The sequence below is a fragment of the Protopterus annectens genome, chromosome 3.part1 (assembly GCF_019279795.1).
Source record: "Protopterus annectens isolate FY-2018-M chromosome 3.part1, PAN1.0, whole genome shotgun sequence".
NCBI classification, from domain to species: Eukaryota; Metazoa; Chordata; order Ceratodontiformes; family Protopteridae; genus Protopterus; species Protopterus annectens.
In genome coordinates this window covers 867,718,329-867,743,790 of record NC_056732.1, presented here as the reverse complement: position 1 = coordinate 867,743,790, position 25,462 = coordinate 867,718,329, and the positions used below count along the sequence as shown (strand labels likewise).

The 25,462-nt window shown below is 35.5% G+C and overlaps 1 protein-coding gene across 1 annotated transcript in view; it reads right to left on the bottom strand.

Moving 5' to 3' along the window:
- The window catches only part of LOC122798304 (cadherin-7-like), a 1,449,445-nt gene that overhangs the window by 787,153 nt on the left and 636,830 nt on the right, over positions 1–25,462 (bottom strand). The window contains exon 4 of the mRNA XM_044067131.1: positions 17,388–17,507. Coding sequence (XP_043923066.1) covers positions 17,388–17,507 — 120 coding nt within the window. The remainder of the gene's footprint in view (positions 1–17,387; positions 17,508–25,462) is intronic.

Sequence of the window (25,462 nt, the reverse complement as noted above, 5' to 3'; positions counted from 1 at the left end):
TGCTACTGACCCTGACAATTGTACACTTGCATAAAAACATGTTTCTCACTTGCATACACTCACTTCTTTGGTGACCGGCTTGTCTCCTGGTTCCCCCACCTTGTGCAGGTCATTATGAATGTCCCCTACCTTTTGCACATTCCTTTGTGACTTAGGGATGCCTATATGTCTGATGTACAGAGTGGAGAGCTAATGCTTGCTTACTCAGAAGCTTGCTTTAATGTAATTTATTGTTGAAGAAGTGTTTTTATATTTATTTTTTTCTTTTCAGTTGTAAATTGAATAGTACTCAGTTGTAGACTGGTTATGTACTTCCTTACCCTCATTGCATTTGTATTATTCTTAGTAATGCTGTCATACTATATAGTTAATAATTTCTTGGTGCTATACTTATGTATATGATACTAACATCAACCTGCTGCTTTATGTATATTGGTCAACTGAAATGTGTGATGCACGGTATTGATCAGAATCATATATTTATATTACATAAATCAGTCATCAGATAATTCTGACATTACTATACAGTTGAGCCATGTTTCATCTTAGTGACATAAATATTTAATATTAGTGAAATCATGTATGTGTGTGTGTGTGTGTGTGTGTGTGTGTGTGTGTGTGTGTGTGTGTGTGTGTGTATGGGTTCACTTTATAATCTCGAAATACTGAAATATCAAATTGCAGTATTTCAAGACCATAAAATTGAATGTTTGGAATAGCAAAAGTGCATAAGCATAAACTCGAATTCGAAATATTCAAATTTGTGGGTATGCTTTAATGGTGCGTGACGTGGAATGTGTCATGTGGATGGTTTCCGGTTTAGTATATAGATTTAGGTGCAATTTATGGTAAGTGACTAATTTATAAGGGTTTTGGGTAGGTGTGTGAGTGTATGTGAGTGTGTTTGGAAGTTGTACATGTGGGATAGGGTAGGCAGATAAAAGTATGAGTGTTTAAATGTCGAATGTGGTGGTGTTTGTATATATGTGATGTGTGTGTGTGTGTGTGTGTGTGTGTGTGTGTGTGTGTGAGGAAGTGTAGAAAGTCTGGTTGTGAGTTTGCTGTCTTTTTCTGTTTGGTGTGGCCTCGGAGTTAGAATATATAAGTAGGGGGAGTGTGGGGGTGCAGGGGGGTTTGCCCCCCTTCTTATTTGTAGTATAGATTTGTTAGTTTGTATTGTTATGTTTATGTGTGTGTGTGTGTGTTTTTGTAGTGTGGGTAGTTTGGTGTTTGTGTAGTGTGGTATGTGGTGTGTTGAACTTTGGGATTTTAAATTTCATGGATTTGGTGTATCTGTGTTGTTTGGATTCAAATTTATAGTCTCGATATACTGAAATTCGATGTTTCAGTATTTCAAGATTATAAAAAAAATATATATATATATATATATATATATATATATATATATACACACACACTGTATATACATATTTAAGTTTCCAAACTTACCTTGTTAATACTTGCAGCTATGCCATGTGTCCTTGGGGTTGACTCTGTCTAAGGCTGACAGAACACAACCCTTACATGGTTAAGTAAAGGCTAAGTACTTTGACAAGCATATGTTTTAATATTTATATATGCTTAGGATCTTATTATTTTTTTAGGTAGTAATTGTGTATACTATCCTTTGCCTCTTAGCCAAATCTATGGAGTATTGTGCATGCCTCCATCTGCCAGCACCATCTGAAGCTGTTGGTTCTTCCACAGGCTCATCATCTGTACCTGCTGTAGCTGCTGCCACTGTCTGTAATCCTGGGCCTTGTAGTCCTTGTTGAAACTATTTCCTGAGAATTATATCATGCAACATGGCACAGACTATGATTATTTTGGCAGAGGTGGCTGGGTCATAATGCAAGGCAGCTTCTGATGTGTCTAGATACTGGAGCCTTGATTTTAATAAGGTGAATACATGTTCTATCATATTCCTATTTTGACCAAGGACATCAATATGCCATTGCTCTCTGGGGATGCATGAGTTCCTCATGGGTTACATAAGCCAAGGTTCCAGTGCATAATCTGTATAACCTATTAGATGTCCTTCTGGAAAAACACTCTTAGCAAACCTTGTATATAGGACACAGGTGTGCCATATGTTTGAGTCATGAAAATTGCCAAGGTTGCCTTGTCTTTTGACAAACCATCCAGATATACTACTAGAATTAGACATAATAGGGCGTTGTTGTCAGAAGTCACTTTGGAACTCCATCATCTGTTATTTTGTGATAAGGGAGCAATGCAGTTTATTAAATAAGATTGAGATAGTTTTATCTTGATAATTCATTAGAGTTCATGCCTCTGGCCATGTGGTGGGACACTAGGAAATTATAAGTAGAATGATATCTCATGCAGATAAGTAGTTAATGCAGAAGAAAAGAGAGGTGGAAGTCAGCAAGTAGAATACAAATACAATGAGTTTTAGGAAGTTTGCTGAATGTCAGTTGTTTAATTTCCCTTTTTTAATTTCTGCAAATCTTTTGGGTTTCTAATACCATTATGAGAATGGACGCCATTCCTCAGTCAAAGTATAATTACAGTTCATAAATTAGTATTGTTTTAATCTTTTTTTCTCAATTTTTTTTTTCATATACAGTTGAATAAATTCCATATATTTGTATATAACATCTTAAATAACTATGTACACTATTTACATCAGCCTAAAACTTTAACAGAGCTCAATATATACAATTACTTTATAGGTATAATACTCCGGTTATCAGAGTGTATCTGGTCAGTTATTGTAAAGTGTCAATCTATGGTAATACGTTTTTTCCATGGATTGCTAATAAATGGCTTAGGACGAATCCTTAATTCTTTAATTTTAATTTCCAACAATGCTGTGGTCTTCAGTAGGCTGTAGAAGTCTTTCAAAGTCAGTTTTGTGTTTGTATACCATCTTCTTGTTATACACTTCCTTAAGATGGCAAGTATTGTCCAAATTATATACATATTTAACTCATTCAAATGAGGACCTTCGTAAACATTTAATAATATTAGAGCTTTAGATAAGTTAGGAGGACCTTTGTAAACATTTAATAATACTAGAGCTTTAGATAAGTTAAATGATTCATTAAATAAAGCTTGTAAAAAGTTTTTAATACCAATCCAAAATGGCTTAATTTTAACACAGTCAAAAAAAATGTGATTCCAGTCTGCATCGTGTATTTGCTCACACCTCCAACATATTCCCTTTGTGGAAGAATTAATTTTAGTAATTCTATTTGGAGTTAAGAATGCTCTGTGCAAACATTTCCAATTAAAAACTTTCCAGTATTGTGTAAAAGATTTATGTTTTATTGATAATAAAATATTTGATTTAATTTCTTCAGTTAGCTGCAATGAGTGTCCTTTTGTTATATAATTCCAGTATGAGGATTTGGGTGTTATTTTATAATTTATCGATATCTTGTAAAATTTCAAAATACTATTTGCCATGTCATAATCATTATATATTATTTCATATAGGTATTTCATAAGTATAGGTATTTCTTTAAATAAAGAATTACTAATTATTCCACATAAATCTTGGGAATACATCAGAATACTTTGCATAGTTAGCCAACCTTGTTGTGGAATTTTGTATGTTGTTTCTATTGTTTTCATAGCCAGAGCTTTTAGTTCTTTGATATATTGAAACTAACAAACAATTCCTTTCTATTCCCAGGAATTAATTATTTCTCTGTATGTTTTATGTGGATAGCTCTTTGTAACTATGAATGGTGTAAAAAGATCAAACCAGATTTTTAAATCTATATTTGCATTAATAATTTTCCTAAATTAGTCAATGTAATAATCATATGAGTTTTAGTGGGCTTAGTTATGTTATATTGCATACTAATATATAATATGTGCCATGGCAAATTGTTTTTATCTGTTATTTGAAACTTTTTTTGTAAATCAAATTAATTTATTGATGTTACAGTTAGTAATTATTTCCAATTTGCAGAATAATTTGGACTTATCCAATCTGAGATTGTTTTAAATATTGATGCTTTTATATATGTTTCCATATAAGGAAAGTTTAATCCTCCCTGTTTTCATGGTCTGATATCATGTATTAAAGCTATTTTGTTTCTTTTGGGAAACCATAAAAATTGTATTAGGCTTGAGCTTATTTCTTTGAGTATATTCCTTTCTGGTAACAGTTGTATTGCCAAAGCTATATATAGAATCTTAGGTAGTAAAACCATTTTTATTAACTATAGTCTATCTTCAAATGTTAATATTATTTTGTTCCACTTTTCCACAGAGATTTTAATTGGGGTTCCTATCTGATAGTCTACCTTCTGCAAGTTCGAACCTCATACGGTCGAGACCATAAGTTCAAATTTGCAGAAGTTCAAGTTTTTCAACGAAAATCTCTGTAAGGGGAGGTTTCCATTTTGTTCAATGTGATGCAATGTCGGCGTTGGTATTTTTAAGCAACAGGGGGTGGGGAGGGCACAGCACCCAATGTGGGGGGTGCATGGGGGGCTTGCCCCCCTCTTACAACAGTTAATTTTGTTTTCTTTTCTTTTTTTTTTTGTTTTTTATCCATAGTCGAAGTTTTTTAACTTCAAACAGGGTGGTTCGAACATTTCATGTTTGAAGTTATTAAACTTTGACTATGTGATATTTATTTATTTATTTATTTATTTATTCATTTGTTGACCGGGAAAGTCCGACTAGGTTCCCCAGAACCTGTTTTCAGCGGAGGCCCGGGGAGAAATGCTCCAGATGCACGTCTTTGATATAGACCCTTTTAATTGTATTGATGATATTATTGTAGTTTTTTAGACTAATTCATTATTATCCTTGCATAACTCAATTCCTAGATATTTTAAGGTAGAGTCTTGTTTTCCTATAATGTGATCCCCCTTCATCTGCAATTCTTTTTTTTTATTTAAAAATAACAATTTTGATTTTGATTTATTGAGATAAAGACCTGAAGTCTTGTAAAATTTGTCAATTAAAATATCTAATCCTTCTAATGTCTCTTTGTATTGGATAATGTTAATAATATGTCATCAGCAAAGAGCATTACTTTAGAATTGTATTGTTCATAAACATCTAGTCCTTTGATTTTTATATTGTTATGTATTGAATCTGCCAATATTTCAATAGCCAAAGCAAACAGAATCAGTGACATGGGACATACTTGTTTAGTACCCTTTGTTTTACATATAAATATATATATATATATATATATATATATATATATATATATATATACACACACACACACACACACACACACACACACACACACACACACACACACACACACACACACACACACACACACACACACACACACATATATATATATATATATATATATATATATATATATATATATATATATATATATATATATATATTCAGAGGTGAAAGGACCTATATTAACATACACTAAATTATTTGTATATATATTCTTTAGTAGATGAACAAAGGAAGAAGGAAATTCAAATAACACCAGCATTTTGAATAAATAGTCCCAATTTAGAGAATCAAAGGCTTTCTCTGTAACTAAGCCAATTATGAGTATGCCTTTATTTTCTTTATTAATATAATCTATAAGAGAATTTATCCTTTTAATATTGTCATGTGTGTATCTATGATATATAAATCCAGTTTGATCATTATTTATTGTTTTGGATAGTGGTATTTTCATTCCTTTATTTAATATTGTCATGGATATCTTATAGTCATTATTTAATAATGATATAGGTCTATATGAGGTACAGAGGTTTGGGGATTTGTTTTCCTTTAGGATTGTTATGATTAAGGAATATCTCCAAGATGGTGGTATTAAAGCTTGTGACTGAATTTATAATATAGTTTTATGGAAGAGGGATAGTGTCTTTGAAGGAAAAAGTTTACATATTTCCATAATTTTGCCATCTATACCTGGAGCTTTATTGTTTTTACCCTCTTGTATTGTATCTGTAATTTCTTTGTAGGATATGGGTGCTTGCAGATCAAGTTTTAATTTTTCTGGTATTTCTTTTTTATCAAAACATTTTTCATCTAGATTTAATTGATCAATATGTATATTTTATTTTTGGAAATGTTCCATATAGTGATTTCTATAGGCATCAAGAATGTCACCTTTATCCAAGACATTTTCCCTTTGTTTTCATGGAAGATACTTTTAATGTTATTAGCTTTTGATTGTATTTTAATTCTTTTGGATAAATTATGTAGATATTTGGGAGAAGTGGCCAAGGTATTAATTGTTAGTTTTTATAAAGCAAAACTAGTTTTATGTCTGTTACAGTCTATCTCCCTGTTCTGAGAGACTGATCTGCAAATATACAGAGCTGAGTATATTTTTTTTGGTTTTAGAGTTTGTGCCGTTAATTGTTGCTTAGATCTCTGTTGAAACTGTTTTCCCCACCCCACTTCTATTTTCTGCCGTCTTCAGTTGGTATAACTGGTTTTAGGATCACTTGCATAAAATTTGACCTGTTAGTAACAGCTTGCATTTAATTGCCGGAACCTGTGTTCTGAGAGACTGCCTTCCAGACTATCTGCAAATATACAGAGCTGAGTGTATTTCTTTTTTGGTTATAGACTTTGTTAATTGTTGATTAGATCTCTGTTGAAACTGTTGTCTCCCTGTTCTGAGAGACTGATCTGCAAATATACAGAGCTGAGTTTTTTTTTTTGGTTTTAGAGTTTGTACTGTTAGTTGTTGCTTAGATCTCTGTTTAAACTGTTTTGTCCCACCCACCATCTCTATTTTTGGTTTGTAGTTTAAATTTGGTGGCTTTTGCAGTTGTCCACCCCACTGTAGATTTGATCTGGGACACTCCCCCAGTCCCATCTCTTTACCACATTCTACCTAATAAACTCTTTCTGCACTTGCTTTTAGTCCTTTTTAATTTAATTGCATTTTTTAAACTGTTTGGGCTAATATTGCTACATACTCAAGTGTGCTAGCTTGTACTACATGTGGATTGTTTTTACTACTGTTTGTGCTACTTTTCTGTAAAAAAAAATGTAAGCCTGTTTCCTACCTATTCTGTAACTAGTGTTCCAGATACAGATTTGCTGTATCCAGGACTGTATGTAAGCTTCTGAGCCCCCAAGCCATTCTGTGTTGGAGGGAAGACTTTTAGCTTAGCAGTGGGAGTGGTAAGCACTAGGTAACCTGTCTATCACATAAGGAGTGGTTCTGGCCCAGAAATTGTAGTTATTGGCCATTTGGGCAACCTCTTCCATCTCTCTCAACTTTCTGATTTGAAAGCCTGCATTTGCACTTGTTTCTGTCCTGTAACTTATCTAGTGCAGATACAGATTCTTAGTTTTAGCACTTAAATTTGCTTATTCATGCTCAGCACTTGTTCAGAACTTGTAAGATCTAAATAAGCTATTAATTACTATAGAACTCAATCTTCCTTATCACCTAGACAAAAACAGTTGGTGTACTTACTTTTCTCACTTGCTTAGAGAAAAACAGCTCCTGTACTCACTTTCCACACTTAGCTAGAGGAAAGTAGTTTTTTATTCAGGCATGTCCAAGGGTCAACTCCCAGTGTTCTCTCCTGTCTATCTGATGAATCTGGGCATCTTGAGGCAATGTAGAAATTGCCTCATGTACACAGACAACCCTCTACTCCTACCACCCAACACTACAACCTGTGAGATGCACTTATCTAACCAAACAGGAGGTAAAGCTCTCTCCAACCAAGAATGAACTTGACAGTCATGAGGAGAAAGTAAACATTTGCACCACACCACACTCATCACATGGTCTCACTAAATCTACACCACCAAAATCCACACATAGTAACACAAAAACATTTGTGGAGGCTCTCCATAATAATCTGTCTAAGCAACAGAGACCTCCAAAGCAGAAGCACAAGCAACCTCCATCCCCCAACACAACGCAAATGACACATAGCCCACAGACTCAGTGTGCCACTCAACCACAGCCAATAAGGCAAAACAATGAACCCAACACACTAGTCATAGGTGACTCTATAGTCAGGCATACTGATGTCCCACTCACCAGGCTAAACAAGGAGAAGGTTACTATCAGCTGCCTGTCGGGTGCCAGGATGTGCCACATAACCAACGCACTTAGGTCACTCCACAACAAGTACACATATGACTCTGTCATTGTCCATGTTGGTGTGAATGACCTGAGACATACCTCCCTGGACTACATGAAAAGAGACAAGGAAGAGCTCTCCGATTTTGTAGCCCAGGCAGGTATTACCTTAGCCCTGAGTAGCATTCTGCCATCGCCCCGAATTATACCGCAGTACAAGGACAAAATGATTGACTTCAACAATTGGCTAAGCTTCTGTTGTCATTCTAAGGGGATCCAGTATCTGTCTGCTTGGGATGACATGGTCGACAGACCACGATGCTTTGCCACAGATGGCCTGCACCTGTCGCCCCTGAGATTCCGGATACTGGCTAAGGCTCTTACTGCCCCTATAGTGTCTTTTTTAGGCAAGGTTCAAATAACAAATTCACCACTGCAACAGGAACAGGCAAGCAAAAACTGAGGGTAATGCTACTCAATGATAGAAGTCTAAATCTCAAAATGCACTCACTCGAGGCACTCCTTAAAATGGAAAACATTGATATCTGTGCAGTGACTGAGACCTGGTTCAAGGCTCCAGAGAACACCCCTGCACTACCAGGCTATAACTCATAACACACTTTTCTGCCATGTAACCTGGACTGAAACACCAAAGGCGGAGGTGTGTCCATATTCATTAAGGATATCCACACCTCCAGGCTAGTTGCTCAGCATAATGCATCTGAGGTTATTAAGTGCAGCTAACTTTGGGCAAAACTGTAATCCAAATTGAAGCTTGCTACAGACTCCCCACCATGCCCCAGGATTCCCACTCCTCTTTTCTTGATGTACTGGAAAATATTAGGGTTCAACCAAACACCCTAATAATGGGCAACTTCAACTACCCCATCATTAACTGGGAAAACTACTCGTGTACCAACTCCTTAGCTCAACACTTTCTGGAATTCATAAACTCCAATACCCTGGATCAACTTATTCACACCCCAACTAGGGGCAACAATATCCTAGACCTAGTCATTACCAACATGAGTGACCGGTGTTCCATACCTGAAGTCAACTCCTCGTTGGCCCAATCAGACCATAAGCTAATCACCCTTGATATCCACATCCCGCCCCCACCCCCGATTAAGGAAACCATGGTAAACAATTACTCCAAAGCCAACTTCATGCTTCTTGAGACAGAAGTGGTGAACTTCATGACACCCATGCAGATGGACAATAAAGTTACAACTGCTGAATCCTACACAAATGCACTCTATAAGCACTTACACGAGTGCATGGATTGTACTATCCCAAACAGAACCAAGAGGCTATCCTCCAAAAAAAGATAAGTTAATCTGGTGGTCCCCTGCCATAAAGAAACTGTACAACAGAAGGAATAAACTGCTGCAAAAGAGAGTAAAATCCCATGATTGGAGCAGCTCCCTGGTCAGCCTCAGTAAGAAGCTGAGATCCCTTATAAGATCCACCAGAGCTAGCTATGAAAATAAAATTGCCACTAATTCTATGGACAATCACAAAACATTTTATAGCTATGTCAAGAATCTTGATGGCAGCACCCAGATCTGCTCTGAGTTACAGCACAAAGGCACAAAAATTACAGAACCAACTGATATTGCCAAAATCCTGGCAGATAGGTTCAGTGCTAACTTTACCCCCCACCCCCTAAATGGCCCATATCTATACAGGAAGAATGCAGAGTCCCTATAATCACAACTATGCAGGTAAAAGTTGCACTCTCTAAAGCCAAAAACACAGCATCCATGGGACCGGACAACATCCCAGGCTGCATTTTACACAAACTTCAGGACGTTCTGGCTCCCCACATAAGCACTATATTCAATAATAGTCTCACATCAGGCTTTGTGCCCATTGAATGGTGCACAGCAACAGTTATCCCACTCCACAAAGGGGGAGCCACCACTGATCATGGAAACTATTGACCTATTAGCCTGACGAGCCTGGTCTGCAAGGCCATGGAATGTATCATCATGGAACTCATAAACAAAGACATTGGTAACCTCTAATCTCTGGATCCCACCCAGTTCGGGTTTGTGAAAGGCAGATCATGCCTCCTGAACCTGATCGACTTCTTTGAGGCAGTCAGCAAAGCCATAGATGAGGGTAACTTTGTTCACACAGCCTATCTTGACCTCACAAAGGCTTTTGACACCATCCCCCATTCTGGAATCATAGCTAAACTCACTAAACTAGGTATAAATCCCTACATCACAAGATGGGTTGCCAACTTGCTCAATGACAGAACCCACACTGTAAAGGTTGCAGACTCCAAATCTGATCTCAAAGCAGTGATAAGTGGAGTACCACAGGGTTCCATCCTGGGACCTCTCCTGTTTGGTATCTACTTCTCTGAAGTACAGGCTAACACAGAAGGCCTCTGGCTAATGAAGTTCGCAGATGACTGCAAACTAGGAGCCATAGTCAAGTCCCCAAATGATGTGGACATCCTACAGAAGGGCCTCACTGAGACAGATGCCTGGTGTCAGAGCCATGGACTCAAGCTCAATGCCAAAAAGTGCAGTGTCATCCCCTTTGGTAAAAACTCTGTTCCCATGAACTACCACATAGGCAGCATTCTACTTAACACTGAATGTGTGATAAGAGACCTTGGAACCCAGGTGGACAGTTGTCTCTCCTTGGATAGTCACATCGCCACAGTAGTAAGGAAGTCCTTCTACATGGCACACCTCATCATAAAAGGGTTCTCATCCAGGAAAAAAGAGGTCATTGTTCCCTCAACACTCATTAGACCCATTATAGAGTACAATGTCCCTTTTGGAATGTACCTCACAAGACATCTGCAGCAGCTGGAAAGGCCACAGAAGTACCTCACAAAGAAGATTACTGGCCTCAAACAAATGCCTTATACTGACCGCCTCAAAAAACTCTAGCTTTAGTCCATAGCATATTGCCTTCTCCGAGGTGATCTCTGCCTAACATATAAAGCTATGTCAAACCCAGAGCTGTTGGACATGCTACACCTAAAGAAATCCCAACCCCTCCGAGCTACATGCTCTAGGGACCTAAACTTTGTCACCACAATAAACAGGACATGCTGGAGGGATAGATTCCTGTCCCAGAGACTTCCCATACTCTGGAACAGGCTACCCATCTATGTCAATCAAAGTTCTTCATTAGCACTCTTCAAGAAAAATCTTGATGAGTGGATGGGAAATAGGAAATACACCCCAGGGATCACCTCTGTGTCTCTGCTCGACAGTGGCACAGGAAAATAACTTTCTTGGGTGCCGTAAGCCAGGGAACCTTGTTGGATAGGCTTAGGTAGGCCCTTGGGCCGATAGCCTAGTACCTACCTATGAACCTATGAGCCTATGTTTTAGAATTTTGTTGTATTTATTGTTTAATACTTCTACTTTCTTTTTCATTTCCAAATGATTTTGATTTTTTTCAGATTTTACTGACAAAAGTTTGTATTGTAGATCTAATAATTCAGAATCCCATTCTCTGATTTTTTTTTATACCAAGTTAGTGTTTTACCATATATGTAAGCTTTTAATGAGTCCCATAGCATTATTTTATTTATCTTTGTGGTGCAATTAATATCAAAGAAGAACTGTAATTTAGATAATAACCAGGGTTTGAACGTGTTAATTTTAGTTATATATATGCTGGAATTCTCGAGTTAAAGATTAATGGTTTGCACCCATTTTGAAGTTTTAGTATCAATAAATTGTGGTCTGAAAAAGGGCAGGGAGAGATTGGAAAATTAATGATTTTAGAGTGTATGTCATGGGTTGTAAATATTTCATATATTCTAGTTTGGGTACCAAATTTGTGCTCTTGATGGGAAAACAACTAAGATTTATGTTCTTTAAATTTGAAAGTATCCACAAGATGAAATGATTCTACCCACTTGTTTAAAGTTTTTGATACAGCAGATGCACACAGCGGTCTTTTATTTGCAGTTTTAGAAATATCAAATATACAGTTAAAATCTCCTCCTAAAATTAAGTTACCTTTATAATTATTGGAAATGAAATCCAAGTGTTTTTTAACAGTTCCTGATTCAATGCCTGGGAGTCAATATAGATTGGCTAGGGTCCATATTCTGTTATTATATTTATCTGTTACTAATGCCATAAGGCCTTCTTTATCTTCATACTTATAAATTATTTCTGGGTTAATCACATTTGTTTTCCATAAAATTGTTACCCCTTTTGTCTTTGTCTTATAAGTGGATTGTGCCAATATCATATATTCCTTAAGATTCCATTTGTACTTGTCATTTGTTTTGAAATGAGTTTCTTGAAGGAAGACAATTTGTGCTTTGTTCAGTTTTAAATATTTCAGTAGATTTGATCTCTTGCTAGGATTGTTTAAGCCATTGGTATTTAAAGACAATAAAGTTAAATCCATTTTAGGTTATTTAGACTATGTATTTTTTGTTTTATTATGACTATTAAAAATTTTCCTCTGATACTATAAAGTATATGTTTGAGGTTTTAAAGGAAATTCTCAGTTCTATCCTTTGAGTGTTTACCAATAAAGTAATGTTTTGATCAGGCATACTAAAATGATTTTGTGAAATAAAACATTTAAATTAATAAATGTTAGCAAAACTAAGATCCACACTAGCCATGGAATGAAAACCATTCCTAATCTGATGGATAAACCTAAGTCCATCTGATTATCACTCATACCTTGACAATCCAGAACATCTGCACTCCATAAATTGAATTATCATATGGAGAATATTTGTAATAGGAATAAGGAATATTTATATTATTTTGAACAGATATAGTACTATTGTAGATTAGACAGAATTCTAATTCAATATAAATATCTACTTATTGTATAAGCAATTAATATTTACAAGAAAGATACATGACAAGCAATTCAAGCATAGTAAAGTAGGATGTATCATATATAAAACCTCAGTAAAAGATTATAGCACACAGTTATTTAACACATTCACTCTTATTGATGAAGTCTTTCAAAATGTATTACTTAATATAAATAGATGGTAATAATATTTATACCTAATGTGTATAATACAATGTATTTTACTGAATATATCAGAAGTTATATTTCATTGTTTACCAGCATTTAAGTAATCACTTTGTTGCTAACTTACTTAAAGCATCAAGTTTGTTTTATGAAAACATTGATGAAATTAGTGCATTTTAATTATCAGTACAGCCCCCCATTTCCTACACATAATGATTTTCATATCTGTCATTTCTTATTATAAAATGAGTGAGATTATAGGTTAAAAACAACAAATTCACTTATTGTGATTAATGATTACAAGTTCCCTTTCCGTATTCATAAATTGCCATTTTATGGCATATACTGAACGTTTTTAAATTTAAATGGCAAAATTCTATTTTGTATAATCAGCAAATTTTAAACTGAGTGATTATTGTCAATTTAATACTATTTGTTCATAATGTGATTGTTACATTCTGTGACATTCCTAGTTCAGGCTTCTATTGTTTCCCTTGAACAACTTTGCCAGTTTGATGTCATGTATAAAACAGTTACCTTGGCAACAGCTTAAGTATTATGTATGGTCAAGATGTGTTACAAAACTACAATTCAAGTTAAAGCAATTATATGACTTGTTATGCACATTTACCTATATGGGAAAATCATCATGCTTCCCGTTGATAATCAATATAGTGTATGCCATTTATGATAAGTTAAAACAGTAGTGTTATTATACTCAAGCCCATGTTATTAAACTATGGTCAATTTAATACTATTTGTTCATAATATAATTGTTACATTTCTGTGACATTTCAGGTTCAGGCTTCTGTTGTTTCTCTTGAATAACTTTGTCAGTTTGATGCCATGTATAAAACATTAGTTACCTTGGTAACCACTTGAGTATTATATATGGTCAAGATGGGTTACAAAAACTACAACTCAAGTTAAAGCAATTACATGACTTGTTATGCACATTTATCAAAATGTAAGATCTTTCTTGGAAGGTCAGCAAATGAGATATTAGAATTTAAAAGTAACAGTTTTGGAGCAGGTTTTACAGCAATTTGGAAATGTAGAAATGTTAAAGCATTCACTTAGGAAAAAGGAATCTATTTTTATTATCAAATATAATACTTTACAGCCTAATGGTTTGAACAAAGAATGTAATTGGCAAACTTTTGTTTAATGATGTTTTAGCTTTAAGAAAAATCTATTTGAGTTTTAATTAATTGAGTGTAATTAATTAATTGAAAGTAATTTTTGTGATGTTAATATATAAGAGGGAAGTTATAGAAGAAAATAATTTTACTCTGTAAAGGCTGATTGCGGCTGAGGCGCTAAGAGAATTTTATTTTGGAATAAAAAAACGTTTAATCAACGGAAGAACAAATTATTACTGGTCTTTTTTCAATTTGTTGTTCATATAGTTGTTGATGGCTTCCACATGATTTTACCCAAACAGAAGCTGTCGACACTCATGCTTCTGCTTTCATAAATGGCACCCTGTACATTATAGTCAAAATTACCTTTCTTGCCATAAACATCCATGTGACTCAAATTTAGTTTTAGTCCCAAATTTTTAAACATGCAAAATTTGCAGAAGCTGTCTGGGGAAGTACCCCATGGTCTTTGTGATTTCTGTAGGAATGTCTATTCCTAAATGTCTTTCAGGTTTGATAATTTACAAACATACAGATGGGTCTTTCACCATTCAGGTTCACTATATCGGAGTTACCTACCAAAATTTGTCATTTGCTATTCATTAATTAATTTTGTCAGAGTCTGTATAAAATAGAAGACTTCTGGAACATCAAGTAATTTCCAAAGTCACATTTACTTTCTTGATTTGCATACAAACTGGATATCAAAACTGGTGGATAATTACTTTTACTATATTCAGTCACATCCCTGGATATCTCTTCCAGACATTATTTGGTATAAATCCTCACTATGATGAATATGATGATAAGCATGTCTGCTTACTTTAAACATCTTCTGATTGTGTAGATAACTTTGGCAAATGTACAAATTGAATCTGAATGAAATTATTGTTCATATGTGTAAGATGGCAACTGTTTTCACTCAGATATATGTTTGCAGCACTTAATGGCACACCCTCACTTCATAACCTGACCTATCACTTTTATGCCCTCTGCTATGCTATTATTTCCATGGGTGAATTTGAAAAGAAATGTATATATCCCACAGAATTTTGTTCTAAGCATGTTAAATACAAATGTTTTGTAGATGATATGGTTTTTATTTGCAAAGGAAACAAATTGCAATTTGGGGAATTTTTAGATCAGTTAAATACGATTTTTTTTTTTTTTTTTGGTTTAAAATTTACACTTGCAGTGAATAGACATTCAATTCAAATTTTGGATGTGGAGTTATATATAGGCAAGGATGGTTATGTGCAACACAAACCTTAGAGAAAAGTCGCAGCCATGAACAACTTTTTGCATGCTAGCAGCAAACATCCCCCCAGTTTAATCAGTTCTTTACCTTATGGTGAATTTAAACGTATTTTCACCACTACTTCAGAAGTGGATCTGTTAGAAACCTAGCTAATGTAAGAATGATTATATTCTAGAGGTTATTCTTCAGACATATTAGCAAGGCCAGGAAAAAAATGAATAAAATTGTCAAAAAAGGGAACACAAAATTTTGGGAGAATAGACATGATGAATATGATGGTAGATTAGAAGAACAGGGTGACACGATTTATTTTGTTACCAAGTATTCTCCCATTTCTGATACTTTAAGAAATGTGGTCAATAATCTCTGGCTAGTAGTCAGTTAAGATGACATAGTGGGTCATTTATTCCCCAAGCAGGTTATATTTTCTTATGGCAGGTTCTTGAATTTAAATGAATTATTGTCTCTGAGGGTGAGTTTCATGAGTTTGGAGGGGGAATATAAGGGTTTATTTGCTTGTGGGTGGTGTAAGGCTTGTAAAAGAATCAGAAACTTGTAAGGTTCTAAAATAAATGGGAAAAGATTTATCTCATTGGATAGATTCAGTTGTAATTCTTGTGGAATAGTAAATATATACTTGGGTGTCGACATAAACCTACAAAACAGTATGTAGGTCAAACCAAAAGAAAGGTAAAACCAAACATTGTAGGAGATGTTGGAGACATCATGAATGTTAATTTGGAAAGTGCTGTGACACAACATTCCTTTCAAGCTCATGGAGGTGATAATGATATGTTTTTATTCAGTATTTTAGCCAAACCACACCCAACTAGACAGGGTAGCTTTATTTGTAAATTATTAAAATTAGAAAGCAAATTTATACTTAATTATAGGACAATGCAACCTACTGGGATGAATTTGAAGGTCAGCATTAACTTTTAGGGTTCTTAAATTGTTTTATGCGAAGGATGTTTATTTATTTATTCAATTGATGCTATTTGTATTTTTGAGTTATTTAATTAAGTCCGTATGTAATGAAGACTTTCAGTTTTGTAGTATGGGATAGTAATGATATGTCATACACTGTGCACATTAAGAAAGAGAACTTCATAATGGTTAATCATTATTGTTTAATTAACATTTTTTCAGTTAATGGAATGGTATCACTTTTTTAAAATAAGCTGCTTTGGTGCTAGAATTTATTCCATGAAGGTGAAAGCCGAGGTACCAGAAGCACCTGTTAATAAATTATACAGCAGAATGAACAGCTTGGCTCCACGGTGTGTTTCTTTGAAGTTATCGGTGGTTGGTGGACTGATGGTGTTTATTATGCCCTATCACTTTTAAACCTGATTTCTGCAACCAAAAAACAAATGCTTTGTTTACGAAAAAGTAAAAGTGTAGTACTTTCATTCAATGAATGCATATATCTCTCTTATTACATTTTTGTACAACAGCAAATCAAGCATCAGCTGGCAATAACATGCTTAGAGAACAATTCACTAAGGTGAAGGTGATTATTTGCAAAGTTTTGTTCCTGTAATAACAATTTTAATTGACAAAAAAGGTTGTTTGATGCGTGAGGTGTGATATCATGCCCGACAAACTGTTGCCTTCTCCTTGTTTAATTGTTCTGAAGAAGTCATGCTATATTTGTAGAAATGGAAGTGATTAACTACCTTTAAATAAAGAATTTTCTGTAAGTCTTCCAAAGGAGTGTTTTATTTTAAGTACCTCGAAATGTTCTTTCCTATTATAAAACCTTTGACTTGCATTTAATATCCTTTACTCACTTACAAAATGCTCTGCACTTTGAAATAACCTCATATTTTTCCTGTGCTGTAAATGCTGTAGCTTATTTTTCCCTGTGGCTATAAGCATAAAAGGTAATTCAAGTACTTATTTCAGACAGACAATAACATTTAAAAGCAACATATCTCCTTTGCAAAAAAAATTCACATACCAGTAGTAGGTTCTACAGAGAAATAAGGCTGTCCTTGTATAATACTGTAAACCAACTTTGCACTGTTTCCATGGCTTGCATCATCTGCATCTGTGGCTGTTACTTGTGTGACAAATGTATCTGCAGAATCAAAATGAATAAATGATTAATATCTCAGTCAAACAGCTGCAACTTTCTTTAGCTATGTTTTTGGTTTCATCTGATTTATTCATCTGCATACAGTCTGCTACTAAAGGATCATGGTAAGCACATACAGGGTTTCCTAAATTGCTAGCTCTGACAAACAACTTATACTCATATGAAAAAAAATGGTGGTAAAGAGGTTATAAATGCTAAAATACCAACTGTAAGATGCAAGTATAAAGTTGATGACAATCCTTTGCTGTTATATTCGGTATTATACTTCATAAAACATCATGCTTGTATTCCATGTACAAGTCACGTTTAGGAACTGCTTGACTAGATGGTTATTGATTACAATCAGACTGTACTCAACAAAGTGACATTGTTTGCTCTGAATGAGAGTCATTCATATGGTACTATTCAGTTATAAAGATGATTACCATTTTACGGGAAACAAAAGGGTTATTTAGGTGATGAGTTGATGCCTTGAGTAAACAAATTTAATTTCCAATAGAAAAACTAATTAGAAGTAATGAAATGGAGACAGGATGTCTGTTTTCTGAATGCAGTAAGCTACATTCTTTCTTTAACTGCACTGAATTATTGAATTAGTGGCTAATGAACTCACTATGAAGCAAATAAGAATATGAAATGTTATTCCTTTATCCTGTGTGCTGGCTTTGTCTCTTGTGACTGGAGAGAGCAAATTAGTGACTGACTAAGTGAGTGTGTGGATGAGTGAGCCCATCCTCATAGTCTTCATTATTAAAGAACAGCTGCAATTTTTAATGAAGCATGTTACTTAAAAATTCCATGCTAATATGTTAAGTGCATCTAACTAGTAACTAAAGCAAGACATACACAGCTAACACTGTCATTAATAATACTATCAAATTCTGCATCTGGATCATATTTTAATACCAGTGACCCATAAAACAAAGATAAGTTAAAGACACTATTGTGGGTATGCAACAGATACTTTCTCAGATATTATATTCTGAATCATGTACTTCTGGTTTATTTAGTGCAAGGTATAATATGTGGTCAGTTATAGCTGAGACAGGACAAAACATTAAGGACAGTAAGCATGGCAGACAAGCTGCACTCAAACATGTTGCTTTTTATCTGCTGGGGTCTGACAGTAATGGTTAAGGGGTTTACCTCACAGACACAGTGTACAGAGTCTGATTCTTATATTTGAGGGAAATTGGCTTACTTAAAAAGGCCCATGTGTGACTATAGATGTCACACATTAATTTACTCCTGCAATGCAAACAAGTTTATCTATAGATGCTAACCTTGTCTTCAGACTTGTAATGGTAGAAGCCATATCATCAGACTTGTTGAACAAAATAAACAAATTAATGCAAATTGTGACCTCAGTAAGAGAAAGATAACCACTCAAGTGAAACCAGAACTAACCAACAAGGTAGTTAACGGAATTGCTTAAAATCAATAAACATTGCATCCCCCATTTTATCTAGAAAAGTTACAACTTCCAAGCCACAAAACACAAGTATATCACAATTCTTTCGGACTTTTAAAAGAAAACGTAACGTATCAGAAAAGAAAAACATGCATTTCTCTTACAGTTGCACTTTTTCTAAAGAGGTAAAGTCAGAGGTTTTCATGACTTTTTAAGTTTAGTAATTTTTTAAATTTTTTTTTCCATTTTTATTTTTCTGCTAATATGTCTCGATAAAATAGACTTTCCTACAGAGGAGAAGTTGAGCTGTTTGCAGAGAAATACCAATGAGTAGGTTTTTGGCTGATAAATTAAGCACAAGGAAATTATGTTTGACAAATGAATTCTACATTTGTTAAGTGTGTTACTGGGAGCACTGAAAATTTTAATGTGATAAAAGTTAAACATAGACTAGCGCAGAAATTGCTGTATTACAGATTATTCCATATTCTCTGAGATACAGTAATCTCAGAGATGGTATGTGTATATACATCTCCCTCTCTTTACATATTATATATATATATATATATATATATATATATATATATATATGTGTGTGTGTGTGTGTGTGGGTGTATGTGTGTGTGTGTGTGTGTGTGTGTGCGTGTGCGTGTGTGTGTGTTTATCCTTATTGATAGATAGATAGATAGATAAATAGATAGATAGATAGATAGATAGATAGATAGATAGATAGATAGATAGATAGATGTGGGTGCTTGTATATATACATATATATATATATATATATATATATATATATATATATATATATATATATATATATATATATATATATATATATGTCTGCATGTCCTCCCTGTGGTTGCGTGGGTTTCCTCCGGGTGCTCCGGTTTCCTCCCACATCCCAAAGACATGCAGTAGGTGAATTGAACACTCTAAATTGGCCCTAGGTGTGAGTGTGTGCATGTGTGTGCCTTCTCTGGAAGGTTGGGTGCCGGGCTGGCAACTCGACACCGTAAAACTCCACTGCCAATCATGAGCGAACAGATGATCTACTGTGGCAACCCCTAACCGGGAAAAAGCCGAAAGAAGAAGAAGAAGATATATAAATATATATATATATATATATATATATATATATATATATATATATATATATATATATGTGTGTGTGTGTGTGTGTGTGTGTGTATGGGTGCACCTTTTTGGTATTAGAGTTTCTTGCTTTGCTGTTGTGCTCAAGGGACAAATTTATTTATTTATATATGTATGTATTTATTTATTTTTATTTTTTCAGTTTCAGAATTCATGTTGAAGAATCTCAAAATTCTAAAAGACAAAGCAAGAAAAACATGTCTTTTGAAGAAATCATCTTAAGTATAATTGCCAGTTAGATAAAATGGGAATTTCCTGAATGACTTAACAAATGTAATTCTAGGTTCATAGGTACTTATTTGGTTATTGCTCTGTAAGGATCTTTAGCAGTTCAGTCCTTCATTGTCATTGTAATTATTACACTTTATATTTTGCTATATGAATCTCTATAGATGAGCAATACAAGTATATGTTTGGAACTTAAATGTTTGTCCTATCCAAGGAGGTGTTAAGCAGGAGAGAAGTTGTGGTTACCCAAACATTCATCCAAGTTACATGTGAATGCAGCAAGATAAGTACTTCTTTATAGGTTCATAAGTAAGTAGTAGGTCATTTTCCCTTTTTGTGCTCAAAGTAACGTATCCCATTTGGTTATAGATTGGTATTATCAATCTCATGATCAATAATTATAAATTGCCACTAATAAAGATAACTGGGATCATATTATAGGTTCATAGATTGGTACTAAGCTAACTGTCACTTGTGAGCCATTCTAAGCTTATCCAGTTACCCCACGTGAGAATCAAACTCTGCACCTTGTGTCCGTAAGGTAAACACACAAACCATTATGCCAATCTCCCATCCCTCCATGGATAATTTGGGAGACCCATGCTTGGGATAAAGTATTTAGGAGCTGCCTCTGTCCATTAGTCCATTAGTAGTAAAGGGGGTAGTCCATTGGTAACTTTTCTGGTTCCCATCCATAGGTCTAAGTTGCACTTGTATATGGACAGGGATAAACTTTGTTTTACATGGATGAAGAATCTGTTCCAGAGCAATGGTATCCTCTGTGAGACATACCTGCCTCTCCAAACCATTCTGTTGATGTTGCAGAAGAGATTTAGATCTCTAGATCAAGTATTTCTGATGCCATTTGATTTGCTGATGTGCAGTAAATCCTTCAGTAATTGGTCGGAGGTTTCCTTGTATGTCAGATACAGGTCACCTCTAAGCAGCCTGTAAAATACGAGTATAGTGACCGGGCAGTGAGTCGGTCAATGTAGAAGATGTTGTTTAGGCCTTTTATCGTTTTAGTAAGGTATCTCTGTGGCCATTCCATTTGTTGCATGTGTCTGGACAGTTACATGCCAAAGGGGGCATTATACTCAATGACAGGTTTAATGAGGACTGAGTAAAGGGGGATGATGATATCTCTAGATCTAGACACTATCCTTTTTACTATAAGCTGTGCAATATAGAAGGACTTTCTTGTAACAGTAGACATATGTTGGTCAAAAGTTAGTTACTCTCCACATATGTTCCCAAATTCCAAACAACTAGGTCAAATCTTAGGGGCATATCTTCAGTGTGGTATTTCCCTATTGTAGATGGCTTACCAAATGATACAATAATAATTTTCTGGCATTTAGTTTCAGTCCTTAATTTTGTCACCAGTGATTTGTTTGGGATAAACCTTCTTGCAGGATGGAATATGAAAGTCAGTTTCATAGAAATAGTATTTTCTGTGATATATACCTATCCCTCCAACATATTCTGCTAAACTTGCAAAAGAGTCTGAGTTCCCTTAAGCAGGTATTTATGATACCATTGGACTTCTGAATGTGTAATAAGTCTGATAGAACGGGGTCAGTTGTGGCTCTGTATGCAAAGCAGAAGCTGCCTCATTCAACAGACTGCATGATACCACAAAAAGAGGCAAGGCTTTGAGATACTATGCATAGTTTTTATGATTCAGATCCTTGATTTTTTAGTGAGGAAACACTGTAGTCTTTCTGTCTGTGATAAGTATTTAGAAAGGTATATAACGAAAGGGGCATTATACTTCATATAGAGTATAGATACACAAGTAAGTCAGATGTCCCCAAGATTCTTGTAGTATCTTTGGTACCCTTGGTGGAATTCCTATCCAGCAACAGTGCAGTTAATTAACAACATCACTGGCACCAAACAATTTAAAGATGTTGTTTAACCCCAGTCAACTTTGAAGACCACCCACTCGCTTTATGGGTGTTGTTCCTTCAGTGGAATTCCTATCCAGCAACAGTGCAGTTAATTAACAACGTATATTACACTGTATATTTACTAATCATGACCTTCTTTACCCACTTAATGTAAAATATAACTTTGTGCCTACTGTGTGCCTCTTTAAAGGACAGCTCCTGGTCAGCTACAGCACACCTCTGTGTAACCCCACCCCACTAACCCTGCTCTCTCTAGCGTTAAAGTCATTCACCTTCCCACATAACCTTACACCCACTGTCTCTGCTAGCTCTTTCCCTCTACTCTCCTGTCTCCTACTGGCACAGTCCATCATACCTCTACCTACCACTTCTGTCTGTCTCCTTCCTCTGACCTCTTTCTTCCACATAGAATCTCTACTCTCAACCTCAAACTCAGAAACCCAGAGCCTCCCTTTTCCCTACCACAGTCTCTTCATTCACCTCCCTAGCCTTGCTCCCAGCCTAGAGACTGTCAGTTCCTCTCCATCGATTTGTGCAAAAAAAAAAAAAAAAAGAACGAAAGAAAAAGAAAGAAATTTCTAACATTAAATTAAAAACATTTCTCTCCTTTACTGAAATACCCTACTTCCTCACTAATTGTTTTTTTCGTTTAACTGCACCTACAGGAAGGGGGCACACCACCTACTGGCACTGCCTTAAGTCACTTATACCAGCTGTAGCGACATTGCGTCACTACCCCCTCCCATAATGCATTACACTTGTTAAAACACACACTTAGGCTTCTGTGCCATTTCTCTCCCATCCTTTCTGTCCCTTAATGCAGTGGTGTGATAAGCTGACCAGGTAGGCTCTCTACTTAAGCGGAATTGCTTTTTAAAGTTTCAGTGTAATGTAATTGCAACTGTATTCTGCCTTCAATTGCCAATCTACCAAATAGTCGTTCATACATTGCATAATGTGTGATTTTTGGCCTGTATAGCATTTTTCACTGAAACTGCTTACATAACAATGTTTTAATCTAACTTAGCAATGTATAAGCTTATGTGAGTTGCATTTTTGATTCATTTTGCAGTTATCTATGAATTTAAATATACTGTGCCCTGCTATTGAATTTTATGATGCTGTGATCTGTCGGTAAAGACTGTAACTTGTGTGCTCACTATAAAACTGTGTATACTTTACTGCGTTAGCATCTATACCTATACGACAGCATTTATTTGTGAAGTAGTTGTAAACTGTGTGTATCTTGCCTGCAAATTAGCCGTTGACTGACATGATTAGGTAGTCGCACAAACCACGCAGCCTCCACATATTTATGTGATTATTTTCAGCGTTGTTAGACCAACTAAATCTCCTCAGTTAGATGGTGATACCCTAGTCTTCACTGAGTAGCATGTTGTTGCTACTATTACCTAATTACTGCATACAAGGTTTATATTGGAGTTAATTGCTAAACGACATTACCAGTTGTTCTGTAAACTGTATTTTACTCGCTACTTTGGTTGCTCTTCACTTTAACCAGTCTCTAGTCTCTATTACCTGCTACCTCTTTTCTCCTGTCTGTCCCTATGCTACTCCTGTTCTAAGCTAACATTTCCCTCCTACTCCCCTCATTTCTCCTTCCTTTTCACATCCCTACTTAGCCTTATTCCTTTATAATAACATCCCTCACTACTGCCTTGCTTCATCTAATACTACTCTTAATCACCTCAGCCTTATCCTCTTTCTCTCTTTGTTTTTCAGGTCACTGGCACCAAACAATTTAAAGATGTTGTTTAACCCCAGTCAACTTTGAAGACCACCCATTCACTTTATGGGTGTTGTTCCTTCGGTGGAATTCCTATCCAGCAACAATGCAGTTAATTAACAACGTATGTTATGCTGTGTATTTACTAATCCTGGCCTTCTTTACCCACTTAATGTAAAATATAACTTTGTGCCTACTGTGTGCACTTTAAAGTACTGCTCCTGGTCAGCTACAGCACACCTCTGTGTAACCCCACCCCACTAACCCTGCTCTCTTTAGCCTTTAAATCATTCACCTTCCCACATAACCTTACACCCACTGTCTCTGCTAGCTCTTTCCCTCTACTCTCCTGTCTCCTGCTGGCACAGTCCCTCATAACTCTACCTACCACTTCTGTCTGTCTCCTTCCTCTGACCTCTTTCTTCCACATAGAATCTCTACTCTCAACCTCAAACTCAGAAACCCAGGGCCTCCCTTTTCCCTACCACAATCTCTTCATTCACCTCCCTAGCCTTGCTCCCAGCCTAGAGACTGTCAGTTCCTCTTCATAGATTTGTGCAAAAAAAGAAAAAGAAAGCAATTTCTAACATTAAATTAAAAAAATGTCTCTCCTGTACTGAAATACCTGACTTCCTTACTGATTTTTTTTTTTCATTTAACTGCTGTATTGCTGCACATGCCTCATTCCCAATTATCCAATCAAATCTCACCTATCATCCCCCATACCAACACACTTCACCACACCCCTATTCAACAGCTAACCTGTACAGTTACTGATAGCACTCCTACATACACCCACCTCTTTCTACAACTCAATAAGATGCCATATACCCATCACACCCACCTACTAAAAGTGTTATCTTAATCATTAACTGTCTTCTCTCCCCTCTTGCTGTCCATCCCTTCCTCCTACCACATACAACTTTATATCACCTCCCCACCACCATGGCAGGCAGAATCCATAATCAATCCAACTAAACTAAGACATTTCCACATATCACCTTGTTACCTCACCTCCACCAAACCTTTTTCCTGCCAATATAATAATCTTCATACAAAACTAGCCCTCAATCCTCCCAAAAAACAAATTAAAATATTACACTAACTAAAGAAACTCTATCTATACCTACTCCAAAAACTCACTTGCTGTGGAGACATTCACCCTAATCCAGGACCCAACAAGTCTAACAGCACAAGCTTAAAACGGCCAAATCCTCTATATCTAAGACCTACCTCATCTCTCCTCCTTTTAAATATTAATGTAAGAAGTATACTTAGCAAAATGCAGGACCTTCATGCATTACTAGCTCTGTGCAAACCAGATATCATTGTGTTAATGGAAACTTTGCTTAAACCTGAACATCACAATAATAAAATCACTGCCCCTGGCTACATTATACGCAGAAATAGATCAGGAAAAAAGGGAGGAGGCGTAGCAATACTTTTCTAAAACCACCTCACTATTTAACAATTTGAGTGTAAT